The sequence below is a fragment of the Condylura cristata genome, unplaced genomic scaffold, assembly GCF_000260355.1.
Source record: "Condylura cristata isolate star-nosed mole 26May11 unplaced genomic scaffold, ConCri1.0 scaffold00007, whole genome shotgun sequence".
In the NCBI taxonomy this organism is placed as follows: Eukaryota; Metazoa; Chordata; class Mammalia; order Eulipotyphla; family Talpidae; genus Condylura; species Condylura cristata.
The window spans coordinates 56,200,874-56,217,310 of record NW_004567108.1 but is presented as its reverse complement, the minus strand read 5'-3'; the positions used below and the strand labels follow the sequence as shown (position 1 = coordinate 56,217,310).

The 16,437-nt window shown below is 38.3% G+C and overlaps 1 protein-coding gene across 8 annotated transcripts in view; it reads right to left on the bottom strand.

Moving 5' to 3' along the window:
- Positions 1-8,492: 8,492 nt before the first annotated feature.
- PAM (peptidylglycine alpha-amidating monooxygenase) overlaps positions 8,493-16,437 on the bottom strand; it is a 289,915-nt gene continuing 281,970 nt past the window's right edge. For 4 of the 8 annotated variants that reach the window (XM_012721812.1, XM_004678351.2, XM_012721809.1 and 1 more), the window contains exons 24-26: positions 13,635-13,838; positions 10,805-10,861; positions 8,494-9,894 (exon numbers count right to left, since the gene is read on the bottom strand). In XM_012721812.1, the coding sequence (XP_012577266.1) occupies positions 9,713-9,894; positions 10,805-10,861; positions 13,635-13,838 (443 nt within the window). In that variant the 3' untranslated portion in view covers positions 8,494-9,712. Of the gene's footprint in view, positions 9,895-10,804; positions 10,862-13,634; positions 13,839-16,437 lie in introns of all 8 variants that reach the window. The other 4 variants (XM_012721815.1, XM_004678352.2, XM_012721814.1 and 1 more) reach the window with 4 other exon arrangements.

Genomic DNA, 16,437 nt, shown 5'->3' with positions numbered 1-16,437 from the left:
GAAGTTCCGGCATGGTACAGATCATGGTCAGGCAGGAGGCTGCTGCCCTGTGGAGGGAGAGAGTGGGTGGAAAGAAGCACCTGCATAGGCCCAGGTGAGCAGAGGACTGCTGCCATAACACACTGATTTTATGCTTTCTATTTCCTCTGGATGGTGAGTTACTTGGGGTTTGAGAGTGTAGCAGGTATCTGGATAAATTAATTTTATTCTCCAAACATAATCTGCACCAGCAGTCCTTTCCTCCGATCTTTCCTATCTATGCAAATTCTGTCCAGCTCTTATGGAGCCAGGGGATTCCAGGGCAGCTGCATCCATCCAGGCTCCATGAATGGTCCTGAGCCTTCTAAAAGCAATCTAATTTCCTTAGGTCAGAAGTGGCCATAGGAAACACATAACAGGAAGAATCTTAGAGAATTAAAGGAAAACGTTCTTCACTTCTGTAAGACTGTATTAAAAAAACAGTAAATAAACCTTTGCAAATCCATTGCTACTTTGGGAAAAAATATCGGAGACAAAAAGCAAAAGCACTAGCTTGTGATTCTGAATCCTTTGGGGAGGCTGATATGTCAGGACAGTATGAGAGTCTATGTTTTTATATACCACAGACCACTTTCATGTCATATAGAATGTCATAAGGAATAAAGACAACATGGAGAAAAGAAGCTGCAGATTAGAAAGAGTGTGAATTATATTATGCTTTTTCCTCGTGATCCACTTACCTCAGAATTTTTTTTTTGGTAATTTATATATTTATTATTTTTATTGAGGTAACTTTGGTTAACAATACCATATGATTCAGAAGAATGGGTTCATAATTCCTCAGATGTGTGTCACCACACATCACTTACCATCAAAACACAGACTTTTACCACAGACCATTGGACCCTTCCCCTATTTATTTCCACCGCTACACTCTGTAGAAGCCCCAGTTTTGCAGTCTTATTTCTCGAGTTTGTTTTCATTTAGTTTTTTTTTTCTTCAGTTGCTTTGCTTTGCTTCTCTCTATTCCACATATATGTGATACCATCTGGTATTTATATTTCTCCTGATTTATTTCACTAAAGCATAATCACCTCCAGTTCTATCCATATTCTTGAAAATATAAGCATTCAGGTTTTGATAGCTGTATAATATTCCGTTGTGTACATATACCACTCCATAATCCACTACTCTATCACTAGGCCTTTCTTTCTTTAGTGTACCTATTTTAATATGCTTCAACAAACATACACATGCATATATCTCTTTGTTAGTGCTTTTATTTTATTCTTCTTACACTAGAGTTAAGAGCTAATGAGTCAATAAATCTCTTTCATTTTACACAATTATAACCCATGAAATCAGAGCTTTGACAGAAGCTGTCCAGTGAGGCAAGTAGGAAAAATGTCTAGAAGCTGGGAGACCACTAAGAACAAATTTCTTGGGGAAAGAAGTTGACAATGATTTCTTCTTGGAGTGAGGATGGTGGGGAGAGTTGGGAGATGAGTGGGCCTGGGTTCAAGTGAGGTGAAATGAAGAAATAAGCAGTCCCCTGGGGACTGAAGTCCCCTAGGTATGCTCACCTCTCTTTTTGGATTTGAAACAGAAAATTAAGAATTTTAGTAGAATTCTTAAAGATTTTTATGAATGTATCTTATGATCATTGGGGGAAATATTAAATTGGATTTTGTTAAAATTTAAAACTTTCTTTTGAAAAACAAGTTTGAGAGAATGAAACATATAACCCACATTTTAGATACAATGTTTGCAAGTCAAATATCTAATAAAGGACTCTTTTGTCTAATAGAAACAACAATATTCCATTTCTTAAATATTTGGATTAACAGATTTTTATCACAGATATAATTTGTTCTATTTTTTGTCTTGTTCAGTAAGAAAGTATATTTTTACTTTTATTAGCAAACCTTAGTAAATTAATCTATATGATAAAACTAAGCATATTAAATGCAGTTAGATTTAAATTCCTTTTCGTGGTTTTGAAATTCTTCTTGCAGTACTGGTCTGGTTTTCTAGCATGGCTCTCCTTAACTTCCCTTAGCTTCAGCCCCGTTCCAGTCTCCTTATATTATTAGTATTGTCCCTTAGCCCTCGTCTCTCTTTGCTCAAATATCACTTTCTTTTTGAAAAGTCAGTGCCCGTCCGTCAGAGCTTTGATACTGTTTTGTACATGCTCTTCTTGTGCTTTAGACTGCATTCATTCACAGGCTTATTTTACTGCTCTTGCTAAATTACAGACCCTTGAGGGTGCGATTGTGCCTACTTTAGCTTTTCATTTTGCATATCAGGCAACTCAATCAATGTGTGTTGAATGAATCCTTTAACTTTCAATTTATTCAATATTTTATTGGATTACCCAGGTACATATTTTATTACTGATATGAGAGCTGCATTTCTAATGGAGGTCAAAGCAAACTCAAGAAAGGCTCTTAGAAGTTTGAAACTCTTCGAGAGAAAATAAAAATTCAAAGTGTCAGATCAACTCCTTTCTTTGGACCTCATTTTAAAATCTTTGAACAATATATGTGACAGGGTACTCAGTCAGGAATTACATTTCTGTTTATTTCTTCTTTAATAAATAAAACAAATTAGAAGAGCCATACACTACTACAGTATAAATTCCAGTAGGCTCGGATATTGCCTTTTACTGCTATGTCTCAAGGACTTTTTAAGGCATCCAGAAGTGTTTCCTAGATGTCAGTAACCATCACTGAATTGTGGAAGGAAGTTTCCCTGACTAGGTCAGGACATTTAAAAGGACTCACCAGAATCTCTTTTAGGAATAGATAGAAGGTCAACAGCCAGACTCTAGTAAAAGTTTGAGGGATTTTTCACAATAGCCAAGATATAGAAACAAATGAAATATCAATTGCCCGATGACTGAATAAAGAAAATACATCATAAAGCTACAAACAGAAGGCGCCCTTTCTAGTAGTGCAGTGGGTTAAAGTGCAGCACTGTGAAGCTAACTGGAACTGCTTCAGCACAAGTTTGCTCCCTGGCCAGGGAGCTGACCCAGATGGCTTGGCAGACCTCTCCTGTCTCACCCACTGCTCCCCTAAGCAATGCACTTTGCCTGTTCTGCTCTCCACACTGACTCTGGCAAGTCCTTTCACCACCCCTGCACCTGTGGCCTGTACCCCAGTTCTTTATGCATAAATAAATCTTAAAAAAAAAAAAGATACAAAGGAAGAGTTCCTAGATAGAAGGAATTCTGCCATATGTGACAATATGGATGAGCCTGGAGGACACTGTGCTAAGTGAAAAAGGTCACTCACAGGACGGATTTTGTCTGGTTTCACTCATCTCTGAATAGCCAAGCTCCATCTTCCCATTGGGGGAGAAGCTGCCAGGAGCCTCTCTAGGCTGAGTACACGGCGCAGAGGGGGCAAAGGGGCTGTTCTACCTGACCGCAGATTTAGGAGCTGAGTCCACATTCTCCTTTTCCAGGTAAATGGAAAAGGAGGTTAACAGAGGTTGCCCCTGAAGAGTACCCATGGGGAGATCAGATTTTCCTGCCTTTGTCCAGCTTCCTTGTACTTCACTATGCCCATCGGCAGATGGCTTTTCTAGGACTTTCTTGTATTTCTTGTCACCTTCAATTTGTATTAACTGTGGGTCCCTTCTAAATCAATAGTCCATTGCAGATTTTGCAAAATCTTCTCAGATGCCTGGTACCACCCTCATAGAGAAGTGTTCATGTCTGTGTGACTCACAGGCATTTTAGGCACCATTTTTTATTTTGAACCTGAAATGTGCTCATGGGATGAAGAAATTAGGCTAACAATAGGAGACCTGGTTTGTCTGGTTCTGTCATTAAGCCTATTTTTATCAGCCATTATACAAAAGGAGAGCCTTTATTTTACTGTTAAAATAAAGGTGTAGTTTGGGATGGGATAATTTCTAAAGGGAAGCACAATATAGGGAAGTGAATAAGTCAGTAGAATCCAAGCTATTTAATATTCATAATGTCTGAGAGGTATTTTCTCATTTTGACTTTTGCAGTGTCTGTAAAGAAGCAAATTCTAAACTTTGGAATAAGTAGCTAAATGTGCCAATAAATCACCTGGCAACTTTCAGAACTTTTGTTGAGATTGCTCAGCTACAAATAGCATTTCCATTGAGAAAAGAAATTTCATAATTATTTTTTTTCATTCTCTACTCTTTAGAAGTTTTGCTCCATCTCTACTTTTAGCTTTTACATTGCACCAGGATTTATTTTTCAGCAATTCGTGTCTTCCCTACAAAAACTTTGTAATTTACCTTTCTCATAGGTAGCCTTGAATGTTCTTCTTGTGACTACACTCTCAATGTTGAAGTTTCTTTTCTGTTTGTGACTTTTGACAAATTAGTGAATAGGGGAAAAGGTCCCTGCTGGCAAAATGGGGTGGGGGTGGGGAGAAGTAGAATAAAAGAATTTCATATTAGTGGCAGAAATTAAATGTTTGATGAACAAACAAAAAAAATTCAAGATCCTCCTAGAAATGAGAGGAACATAAGTATTCTGTTGGTAATGAAAAGGTAAAAAAGTACAATAACTGAGTTATTTTCAATTAAATAAAAGTGAATCTGCAGAAAGTCTTCTAAGCTTAATTTTCATTAGGACGATGATACAGCAATTTTAATTTGTAAGTTTCCTAAATAAACTTGATTTTCTTTGACTTATTTGTCACTAAGCCTTATTCATGCTGCTTATGTTAAACTTTTTTAATGTTATGTCATGTGACATTATATGTTTTATTCATAGAAACAATGTAGAATGATGATTGTCAGGTAGGGGAAGAGGGAAATGGCATTTTTCTTCAGTGGGTAAATTTCACAAATGAACTTTATCCCCACTTTCTCCAAAGTTCTAAGCTACAGAAAGTGCAGAAGCGATTATGATGAGCATTCACAGATCCTTTACTGAGAGTTACCAGTGGCTAATGTTACCATATTTGTTTTCTCTCTCCCAAAGGCACATGGGGACAAGTGTGCACTCACACAGCTATTTATTTTCTTTCGCTGATCCATTTGAAAATAAGGTCAGGACATTATAACTTTTTTTTTTAAAGATTTATTTATTTATTCGTACAGAACTGGGGTACAGGCCAGAGATGCAGAGGGTGAGAGGATTCACCAGAGACAGAGTGGGGTACAGAACAGGCGGATGACGAAGTACACTGCTGAAGGGAGCAGCGGGTGGATCAGGAGAGGTCTGCCTGGCCATGTGTTCTCCTCCGGGGCAGGCGGGATCGAACTCATGCGGAAGTGGCTTAAGCTTCTTTGTGCTGCGCTTTAACCCGCTGCGCCACCAGGGAGGGGCCAGACCATTATAACTTTTACCCTAAATACTTCAACATGTGTCATTTAAAAACTAGGCATTCTCCTGCATAGCCACGGTATAATATTATATCCAGGAATTTAATACTGATTTCTAAAAATCAATCTACACCCAAACGTCTGTCCATGCTTCCAAAATGCCCTTTGGAGCTTTCTATCTTTGATCCAGGATTCAAGTAAGACTCACACACTGCATTTGTTTATCATATCTCTTGCCTTCTTTAAAGTATCTCTATTGTCTTTTTCTTTTTATACAAAACATCAACATTTTTAATTCTGGATCAACTGCTGTGAGACCAAGTTCTCACAGTGTGATTTCATCTGTTTCCTCCTGATTGAATTAATGGTTGTGCTGTTGCCTGCCTCCCACTGCCTCGTAGTAGGAGGCAAATAATGTCACTTTGTCTATTATTAGTGATGGTAAGTCAGATCACTGCTTTAAAAAAAAAAAAAAAGATTTATACAGAACTGGGGTACAGGCCAGAGGCTCAGGGGCAGTGAGAGGCTTCACCAGAGACAGAGTGGGGAGCAGAACAGACAGATCGACGAAGTACACTGCTGAGGGGAGCAGCGGGCGGGTCAGGAGAGGTCTGCTGCGCCATGTGGGTCACCTCTGGGGCCGGGGATCCAAAGTTGACTGAAGCGGTTGCGGCTAGCTTGCAGTGCTGCGCTTTAACCCACTGAGCCACCAGGGAGAGCCCAGATCACTCTTAAGATGTTGTCCAAAAAATGCCATTGTATATGTTCCATATTTGCAGTCTTTGATGATTGTTAAAAAGTTGAAGAAAGCCCTAGTAGTCTATGTATTTAAGTTATTTTTAATGGTAGAACACATAGATCTAAGCCAGGGGTGCTTCTTCTTTTTAAGTTTTATTTATTTAGCACACAAGAACTGGGGTATAGGCCAGTGGTGTGGGGGGTAGAGGGGGAAAGTAGTCATCAGAGACAAGAGTGCGGAGTAGAACAGGTGGATCTACCGAAATACACTGCTGAGGGGAGCTGTGGTCAGGGGACAGGGAGAGTTCTACCACCATGTGGGTCAGTTCCCTGGACAGGTATTGCACTCATGTGCAGTGGCCACGGACAGCTTCATAGTGCTGTGCATTGGCCCACTGCGCCACCAGGGAGGGCCCAGTCAGTGGTGCTTCTTAAAAATGCAGATCTCTTGGCCACTCCCAAAGCATTGAATTCAAAACTCTGAGAATGAGGCTGAGTCAGTGTCCTTAAAATAATTACCCTCAGCTGATACTTATACTTGAAATTCAAACAATATTGACATAAGCTGCATCATCGAGATACATCAACTCTGAGCTGCTTGGGAAGTGAGAGTCTGGGGAAATAAGCCCTTTTGCCAACAACTCTATGGCTTCTTTTGTCAGTAAGCTTCTTAAATATTCAATTTATATAACATATCTGAGTGAGAATTTAAAGATGCTTGGAGACTTTGAAAAATAATATGCTGATTTAATAAGCTAAGAAAGAAAGCTTAGAACAAAGCTTGAATACATATGATAATTCAGGGCCAACTCAGTGAATGATAGTTATTCTTCTAACTCCTCAAATATATTTTCCACTATTTAAAGTAAAATCAAAGTATAGCTTTTGCTGACTTAATGTTTTGCAACCATTGAGCCATTATAAATAATCCTATGTCTATTTTAATGATCTAATTTAAAACACTGACCAATTAAGAAATTCAAAGTTTGGTATTTATAGGTCATATGAAAACAACCCCCCCACCTCTGTCACCCCTTCCCAAACATCTGAAAACTATAATTTATGTGAAACATAGCTAGCCACTTTAAGTAACTGGTAAAAACAGGCTACCTGTTCCCAAAGATGGTTGCTGTCAACTCTGGCTGCACAATAAATTGTTTGCAGAAACTGAGAAACATGACCTATACCAACATTCTACCATAAGCCAACTAGATTGGCTTTCTGGAGGGAGTACCAGGCATATCTAGACTTTTTTAATTCCCCAGGTGACTGCTATGCTAGAGCTAGAATCTACTGTTCTAGGAACTTCCGGGGCAATGCAATCTCTGACTTAAAACTGAAGTTCAGGTAAGGATGATAATCAAGAAGAAATGGCTTGAAATCAATGCAATTCCATTTACTTATAGAATACTCTTTTTAATTAAGCCAGATTAGTAGAAAGACATCGTACATTAGGATAGAATTGGAATGCCCAGCAGAATTTTACTGAGCTTCTGATTTTTTAATGGCATCTGCTTATATGAGACATATAATGCCACATGCTTGTTAAGGGAACAGACCTGAAAACTGTGTTTACTCTGTGGGAATTGTTGAAGACTTTAATTACACAACGTAGTGTTATCTTTCAGAAGATACTTGAGTGCAAATTTTCTGGCCTTATGAACTCTGAATATTTAATGGACTAATGAATTATATAGTTAATCAAGTTTTATTTAATGAGCTTGCTAGAAAGTTTGAAGCCAAATGTTCTCTCCATGAACAGGTGTAAATGGAAATATTCCTGTATTCATTTTTCTGTGTTTACTGTTGTTTCCCTTTTTCATTCACACCTCCTTACAATGTATCATTTTGATTTTTTTTTTGCAGTCATGAAGTCATTATAAACCTATTCAGGAACAAGATTGGATGTACATAACATTAAAAAGTGTAGTTAATGGAGCTGATGATCATTTATTGCACCAGGAAAGATGGATTTAGTTAGTCCAAGTCAACTAATTTCCTCAATGTAAGAAATTCAAATTAGCATCAACCAGTAAAATATATCTTGGACACTGAACTATTTCTGATATTAAAATAAAAATTTATAAGGTCCAGTGAACAGGCATACATACGTAGGATAGTGTTGTTGCGATCTTACATATAAATATCTATCAACAATTCAGTGAAAGGTAGATTAGGGAAATGTATTCTTTACTAATGAATAGTATCATTGGAGTTAAAAAAAGGAGAAGTTTCTATAATACTTTAGAAGAATACCCAAAGTAAGCTTCAATAAGATTGTGAGATGAATTTTTGGGGCATGATAAACCTTTTAACCAGGTCCTCTTTGGTATCAATTATAAGATGAAAAATATCTAGGTTAAGTTAGCTTGTTTTAAATAACATAGCTGGAAGACATTCTGGAAGAGTTTTTTTTTTTTTTTTAGTTCTCTGCATCCTTCATTGTTTTTGTGATCAGTCAATTAAACTTCTAATACACCAACTACTAAGATGTCAGAATAGTGAGTAGACATTTTGAAGGGTTCCAGAGCCTAGTAATTATCCCAAGGAAAATTAGCAGGTTCTTATTAATTGCATTGATGGATTATGAAAAAGGGATTTTAAAAGCAATTTGTAGTCAATGTTAGAGATGAACAGTCCTATAAATACCTAGGAATTTAAATAAATTTTTCTTTAAAAAATCTATTAGTAGGAAGCTACACTGAATGATTCGTTTGCATATGTAATTTGAGACACAGTTTTTCTCTTAGCTGTGATCACCTTTTATTAAAGTATTTGCTTCTACTTGATATACAGGCAAAAACTCTGATTTTAAAAAAGAACCGGTTTTACATATGTATGTAAACTGGTAGGCTATTTTTAAAACTTATTTCATCAGCTACATAACAAGATATCTTTGTCATTTTAATACAACACATCACATTTTTTTTGGTTGAAGACATTGAGTAGGTTCACTGCATCTGTGATTTGTGGAATTACAAAAGTTGTATACAAAACCCTGCAAATATGTAAAAATTGCAAAATACACTCTGACAGCTAATGCTCTGAAAACACTTTATTACACAAATTACATTCAGATTCTGAAAATAGTGTTCTAACAGTGTAACCATCTAAAAATAAGACATCCCAAAACACACCAACTGAAGAAGAAAATAAAAAAAAAGAATTTAAATAGATTTTCCCCCTCATTGCAATATAATGTTAGTGATTCTAAAAAAATAGAAGGAGATTTAGCAGCTTTGTCGTCATGTAGCACAAAGTTTCTCTTTACTGCCACAGGCTGAGAATGCTGAACAGGAAAGGCACCAAAGAAAGACACTGGCAATGAAGTGCTACTGGCAAAATACTGTGTCCAAGCAGAGAAGAGGTTTATTTACATCTACAGAAAAGTCTCAAAAATGTCAGTGAGCAAGCTTCCATCTTTAAATTAGTAGTGTGATGGAAGAGGACTGCTTTCTAGCCTATGTTCATAGAAAGACAATGGCACTGTTATGAAATTTTAGGAAACTCCTTAACTAGAAACAGAAGTCAACTAAAGCAAAACCAAAGTAAAATGTGTACCGTCCTACAGAGACTGGTACGTTTACAATTAAATACACAAAACTTGAAACGTGCTCAAAGAAAAGGAACCTGGCATTCTCGGTAATGCTCCTTGACCTAGGTCAAAGCCTGGTTTTCAGGAGGAGGAAGGCGAACGCAGGGGCAGAGGTGCCGAATACTCCTCTTCAGATTCACTCCCGTCATCCTCTTCTTTCTCTTGGTCACTTCCCTCCGTGCTGAGGCGGTCAAACCCTTTTCGGCTGTAGCCTTTACGGCTTGCAAAGAAGTTTCCCAGGTTTAAGCCTCTTGTTCCCTTTCCTGAAGAAATCAACGACACAGGATTTTGGTTAAAGTTTGCACAAAAGTTCCCAGTTTCCTTGGGCATTCTTAAAATGTAAACAGAGTCAGCAGTCGGGGAGCAGAAAGGGCAGATGTTATTTTTAAAAGGCAGATGGGGTGCTTTCTGACCACAGAGCAAGAAAGAGATCACTCCATGGATATATTAAAATAAATAAGGAAAAAACAAAACTTGTGGGATCATTTTATTCACTTTTCACCTCCTGCTTTTTCTAGAATTGGCATCCTTTGAACAGCTCATTTCTGTGAGTTTATAAAAAGGTCATCTCTTCACTAAGACAAGCACTGACATGCCAACAGACGAACAGAAAATTTCCTGAAGCCGGATAAAAGGCAGGCGGAGCGAATGAGGTAATACAGAATTGTGAGGCAGAAGCAAATGAAACTGGGCAATGTGTTGCCACAGCTGCACAGATTGGGTTAGCCTGGTTTGCATTCTGCATTTAATGCTGGGATGATACTATGCTGCAGATAAGGAGTTAAATTTCAGAGAAAATAAGAGAAATGTCTTCTTTCTCTTTATTTTTAAAAAAGATGTATTTATGCATACAAGAACTGAGGTACAGGCCAGTGATGTGGGTGGGGGGAGGTCAGAGGATTCACCAGAGACAGAGTGGGGAGCAGAACAGACAGATGTACTGAAATGCACTGCTGAGGGGAGTAGCGGGCAGGTCAGGAGAGGCCTAACACACATGTGGGTCAGCTCCCTGGCTGGGGATAGAACTCATGCTACAGTGGCTGCAGACAGCTTCACAGTGCTGTGCTTTAACCTGTTGCGCCACCAGGGAGGGACCTCTCCCTGCTTTTTAAAAGACAGGAACTTGAGGACTCTGAACCAGATGTGGAGGATTCTGAAAGGTCACAGGCATACCTCTAAGTCTTCCCAGTACTCTTCCTGAACTTGCCTCGAGTTTGTGTTCAGAATCTGCTAGAAAAAGATGGCATATTTCAAAAGGAGTCCCAATCACTCTCCTCAATCCATGGGTTCAATTTTCAACATAAAACCAGGAATTCACAGCTTATTAACAAAGCCTATCTCTGGTCTGTATGCAGTTCTAAGGAAAAAATACCATGATGCATGTAAGGCCAGATGGAGTTTTGACTCCTGCCGGAGTCCTTTCCAGCCTGTGCAATTCGAAATATCACTTCTCTGAGCCTCATTTTTTATCCTCTGAGAAAAGAGGGATTGATAAAAATTCCTACCTTCTGTAAGGTCTAGATGGGAAGCTGAACATGATATGCCTGGTACCCTCACAGCAAATGCTCATATATATTAGTTGTTTTTATTAGGACAAAATTCCACTACAGATAACTTGTACAAATCTGGAAGCCTGGGTTATTAAGTTTAAAGCTATTGTCTTAGGCTTTTCTCTTTCTATTAAAACTAGTCCATTTTTGCTTAAGAAAGATGTGGATCCACACATATAGTTTCCTCTTTACATAACTAGTTGCACAGCAATGTATTTATGTATGTGACAGCAGAGGCCTGGAATCCCTGTGTATTATCTGTCACACAATGTGACTCAATTTCTCCCCAGTGGGATGCCCATCTCCAGGAAGGACTGGCCATCTGCTCACGTACGGGGAGGCACAACTCCTGATGGGCTTCATTTCTTTTGCTGTGTACCTCCTTGAAGTCATTGCCTTGTTTTTACCTCTCCTATAAGAGAAAACAAAGCTCAGGGTTCTCCAGTAATGTCTCTAACCAGGAGCAGAGACAGCATTATGGAGCAAACTAGCAGGCTGGTGCAGAGCAGAGACAGAAAACTGAACTGGGAGAGTGGGACAGGCAGTGCAGGGAGAGGAAAGCCAGCAGTTGGGTCCATGGAGGCTGCTGGATTAGTTCTTCGAAAGGGTTTTGCATCCAGCACCTCACACGGTGTCTGATTTGGAGTGGACATGCCAAAGGGCGTGCTGAGTAAATGGAAAGGCTTTTGTGAGGGTCACTAAATGCCCTCACATGAATGGATAAGATTTATCAAGAATAAATGCTGAAAAATGTGAAAGATTGATCTACTTTTAGAATTAAATACATTAGTCTAAAGTCTAAATGTGTTAGTCTATTTTTTCTGAATAAAACACAATCAAATAATGGCAATAACATATGGTTTGGCCTGGGTCAGTGCCTTCCCAACACACTCTTGCGAACTCAGCATTCTGTGACAAATGTCTGTCTTATGTGCTAAACAGCTTCACCAACCTTCTCGAGACTCCAGCCACTTCTTCTAATCTGGGTTAATGATCAACATCTCTGCTACCTGCCATGGGCCCCGCTGCCCCCGGCCTCTCTGTGTATTTATCGCTGCGCTTACTAATCTCTATCATACCTTTATGTGCATCTCTTTATAGTGTCACCTATTCTGTGAGCTCCATTTACTTACTTCAAACAACTATCTATTGAACCTTTAGTCCCAGGAACTGTTGTTTTTGCTAGAGAAACATCAGTAAACAAAACCAAGATTTTGTTCTTGAAGCTTCCCTCTCACTCCATGAACACAAGATGATGTTCACTTATCTTTGAGCCTGCTTCCCAAAGTCACATACCCCTCCCATACTTTTGCAATTTTTATTGACTACAGATGAAAAGTAAAACAAAAGTCCAAGAGCTTATTAATTTGAAACTTCTAGTTTTGCCACAGCATTGAACTGCTGCCACAGCTGTCATGGCCTGGAATAGGCCCAGATGCTGTCTCCCACCCTGGTCTCTGGATTCTTCCCTAGACAGAGCTATAGACTCTTGTCTGAAGACCTGGGGACGGAGCCAAGGGATTGCTCCTGGGAGGTGACACTCACGGGTCAGACTTTGTCTGGAAGTCCTGAAGGGAACTCAGCTCCTGTTTTTGTGCTATAGTGATGTGATAAAGGCTTACTTTTAGGATTGGACCCTATCAGTAAGGGTGATGATCTAAATAATGAAATAATGACTACTTAAAAACTACTGAATGGTTTATTATAGAAATACCTGGTTTCTTAAGAAAGCTAAGGTTACGTATTTTTTTATGGCTTTTCATGTTTTTTTTATTATTATTATTATTACTTTAGCATCAATAATTATCTTCAAAATCACTGGTTGTATTAATTGAGCACTTTAGCTACCAGTTACTAGGATAAACTGGTAATGGATGCTACTTTATTTATGAACAGTATTTCATTTAATCCTCATAGGACCCTGGAACTTATCGCCACTTTATAGATGAGGAAACTGTGGCTTAGAGAGATTAAGTAACTTGCCCAAGATCATATAGCTAGGAACTACAGCCAGGATTGGCTGGTGGGGGGTGGGGTGGGGGGTGGGGGTGGGATACATCTCCCAAATAGCTGACTCAGGTACTCTGAGGACTGGGCTTTTTCCTGAGAGGAAGAATCTCTTTCTCCTTCATGACCCTGTAGCTAATGTATATTTAAGTCAACAATGTACATTGTTTCATATGGAGATATTAATTGGGCTTAAATCAAATGCTAAAAGGCACTGCACTATTAAAGGTTATATTTTAATACAACTATCAAGCTTCTGAGGCTCCAGGTATATTTTCTCCTGTGATACTAACTACAGACAGAATTTAGAACATAGACAATAACGTCAAAAAAATAGAGAACACTTAAAAAAGCACTGAAAAAAATCACAACTGAACTCTGAGGATCATCAGGCCAAACACTCTTTCAAAGGCAATTTTCAAGTTCAAGGGGCTCATTTTACTTGCCTCCAAAGACCCTTGATTTTTTCCACCGAATAAATATGGCAATGGCCAGCAGGACAACCACCGGAATAACCAGAAGGGTTGTAATGAGAACAACGGGCACTCCCGAGCCTGGCTCTTTGATCAGTTTCTGTTTCTCTTGCATCTTCTGCAATTCTGAGGAGGCGGGTTTGGTATCCATTTTGGTTTCAACAACTGCCTCGGATTCTTCAGGGAAAGAAGAGTTCACAATATTCAACTGACTCAAAGATTCCAAAACCCTCCCACCCGCCCCTACCCATTCAAGTTAACAACTGCTCACAAAGTGCTTGTTGAGCCCACTGGACACAGCCCAGGTTCCCATAACTGACTGTGATCTAGCAAGTGAACAAGCGGGCAGAGGTGTGTGCGTGGGTTTTTACCTTTAAGTTGGTTTATTTTCGTACTAGCTTTTCCCCCTTCTTTTGCTAAAACTCTGTAAAAATTATATATTCCCTATTTACATCTTTTCAAAGTGAAAATTAGCAGGCAGCATGGTGTTAGAGAAGGAACTGACATGCATAAGAAAGTTCAGTGAATCTGAGCTCAAATCCTAGTTCTCTTTTAGAATTAGCTGTGGAACTTTGGGCAAGTTACTTAAATGATCCTGGCCTTAGTAACCTCATCTGTAAAACTGAAAATAAAACCTCCCTGCTTAAAACTGCTGAGTGTATTTATCAGAAAGGGTATTTGATTAGTGTTTATATCCTTCTGTCTTATAGTTTCTGGATCTTTTTCATGTAATTCTAGAATTGCAATGTGGAAAAAAGAACCATGTCCTATTCAGGTACAAGTTCTTTTTGTATTTCCCAGTAAACTGTAAGTATACATTGTATATACTCTTGTATCGATGAAAATAACTGATGCAATTATTCTATGATATGCAGGTATTGGTTAGATGTCAAGGCTAAATCTTGTTTGGAAAACTTATGTAATAAAACTATATAAGGTACTTCAAGGTGCTATGAGCTGAATATGAGTTTGAGCTCTGAGACATTTCTGCCCCTAAGAAACAGATGCATATATTTGTACAAACACCCTAGTGTGCAAAGTCTGGAAGTAGCAACGTATTTGCCAAAAAGCTCATAAATAGTTTCTGAAACACTAATTTCTTGTTGTGCCCTTCTGCCCTATGGTAGTGCATCATATGGCTTCTAGGAAATTTGACAAAATGGTAGGAAGAATTGGCTAACATGATCAGGAAAAACTTTGGTTAATGTTCAATATGTATAAATTCACATTTAGTAATTTACTGGATGTTTTTCCAGGGATACTTTTCTCAAATTACCTCAGACACTATAAACCCAATAAACCCAATTTATGATTAAAACAAATGGCAAACTCCAGATTTTTGCTTCAATATTCTGAGTAAATGTTCTTTACATTTTCATTTCTATTTACTGAGCACTTACAACATGTCAGGCATTGTTCTCATTTAATCCTCACACCAAGCCTATGAGGAGGCATTATTATTATCAACACTTTACAGATGGCTCTGAGTTCTCCTTTTCTTCCCTCTTTGTTAAGGGAGATAAGATTTCTCTTCTCTACTGGAGAGACTCTGGGAAGGGGTTGGTTCACAGATCAAGTTAGTTCAAATTCAGACTTTCTAAATTTCAGTGTCCATGGGGAATATAAGTGTGATACTTACTCTTCTTAACATTTTTTTCATTACCAATAGACAGGTACATATATTGTTTTATAGTTAAGCAAGAAAGTCTAAAAATAGATGGTAGGATTAAAAAATTTTAGGCCAAACATGTAACTTGGTTGTGTAGACCGGTTCCTCCCTCCCTGTCATTTAGTGGGTTTGCCTGAGACAATTACTGCACCAGCTGATATCTAGTTTCTCTTCCAAGACAAAGCTTGGAAGGGGCTCCATTAAAGGAAAAGAAGAACCTCAGTGAAGCAGATGATAGATTTATAGAATCAGCATGCATAAAACCCACCACAGAAGTAACACACTTGCTTAGATACACAATGCTGCATTCCAGAGATATTTGATTTCCATACCCTTTCTGTTCCTAAAAATACTTGACATTCTAATTTTTGGAACCAGCTGAAATGTTTATATTTTAAAATACACTTGACATTTTAAATGTATTTAAAATTTCCCAGATTTGAAAAAATAACAACATAGTAATCTCAGAAGTCTTTGTAAGTGGCATAAAAGATAAAAAAAAAAAAATACCACTTAAGAGTCTGAGTTCCATTCAAAATACAAACAACCCAAATTCTGTCACTTTAACTCTTTATTCTAAATTTTTGCATTAAAATACCCTAGTAATTTGTAGAATCCCTGATGATCTCAGATTAGCTCTCAGATTAGCCAGGATCTGAGCCTTCTGAGGGTAGAGAGCACCTCATAAGGCATTCTTCTGTCACATAGATGCCATCCGTTTATTCCACCTACAATAAAACTCTCAAACAAGAGTCTATATTTCTGTCGATATTTGGGCATAAACATAATAATGAGAAATCAATATGTAGGAAGTTTTTCTTCTTCTTTTTTAAAGCCATATGTTTAGAAAGGGAGGCAGGTCTTAGAAAGAGCTGTGTGAGCTCACCCATACCAGTGTGTGAAACCCTTTCCCTGGACAGAAGAGGCATACCCAGAGGCCATTTGGTATTGGAATAACTGGCACAGGAAAAGACAGTTATTAACACAGCATTCTAGCAATTATTACCCTGTTTATTGCAAACAGAAACTGAGGTTTTTAGAGGGCATACTAGCAAGTAACATTGTAGAGGACATGAAAGTGCATAGAGCACTAATGTTAGTTTTTTT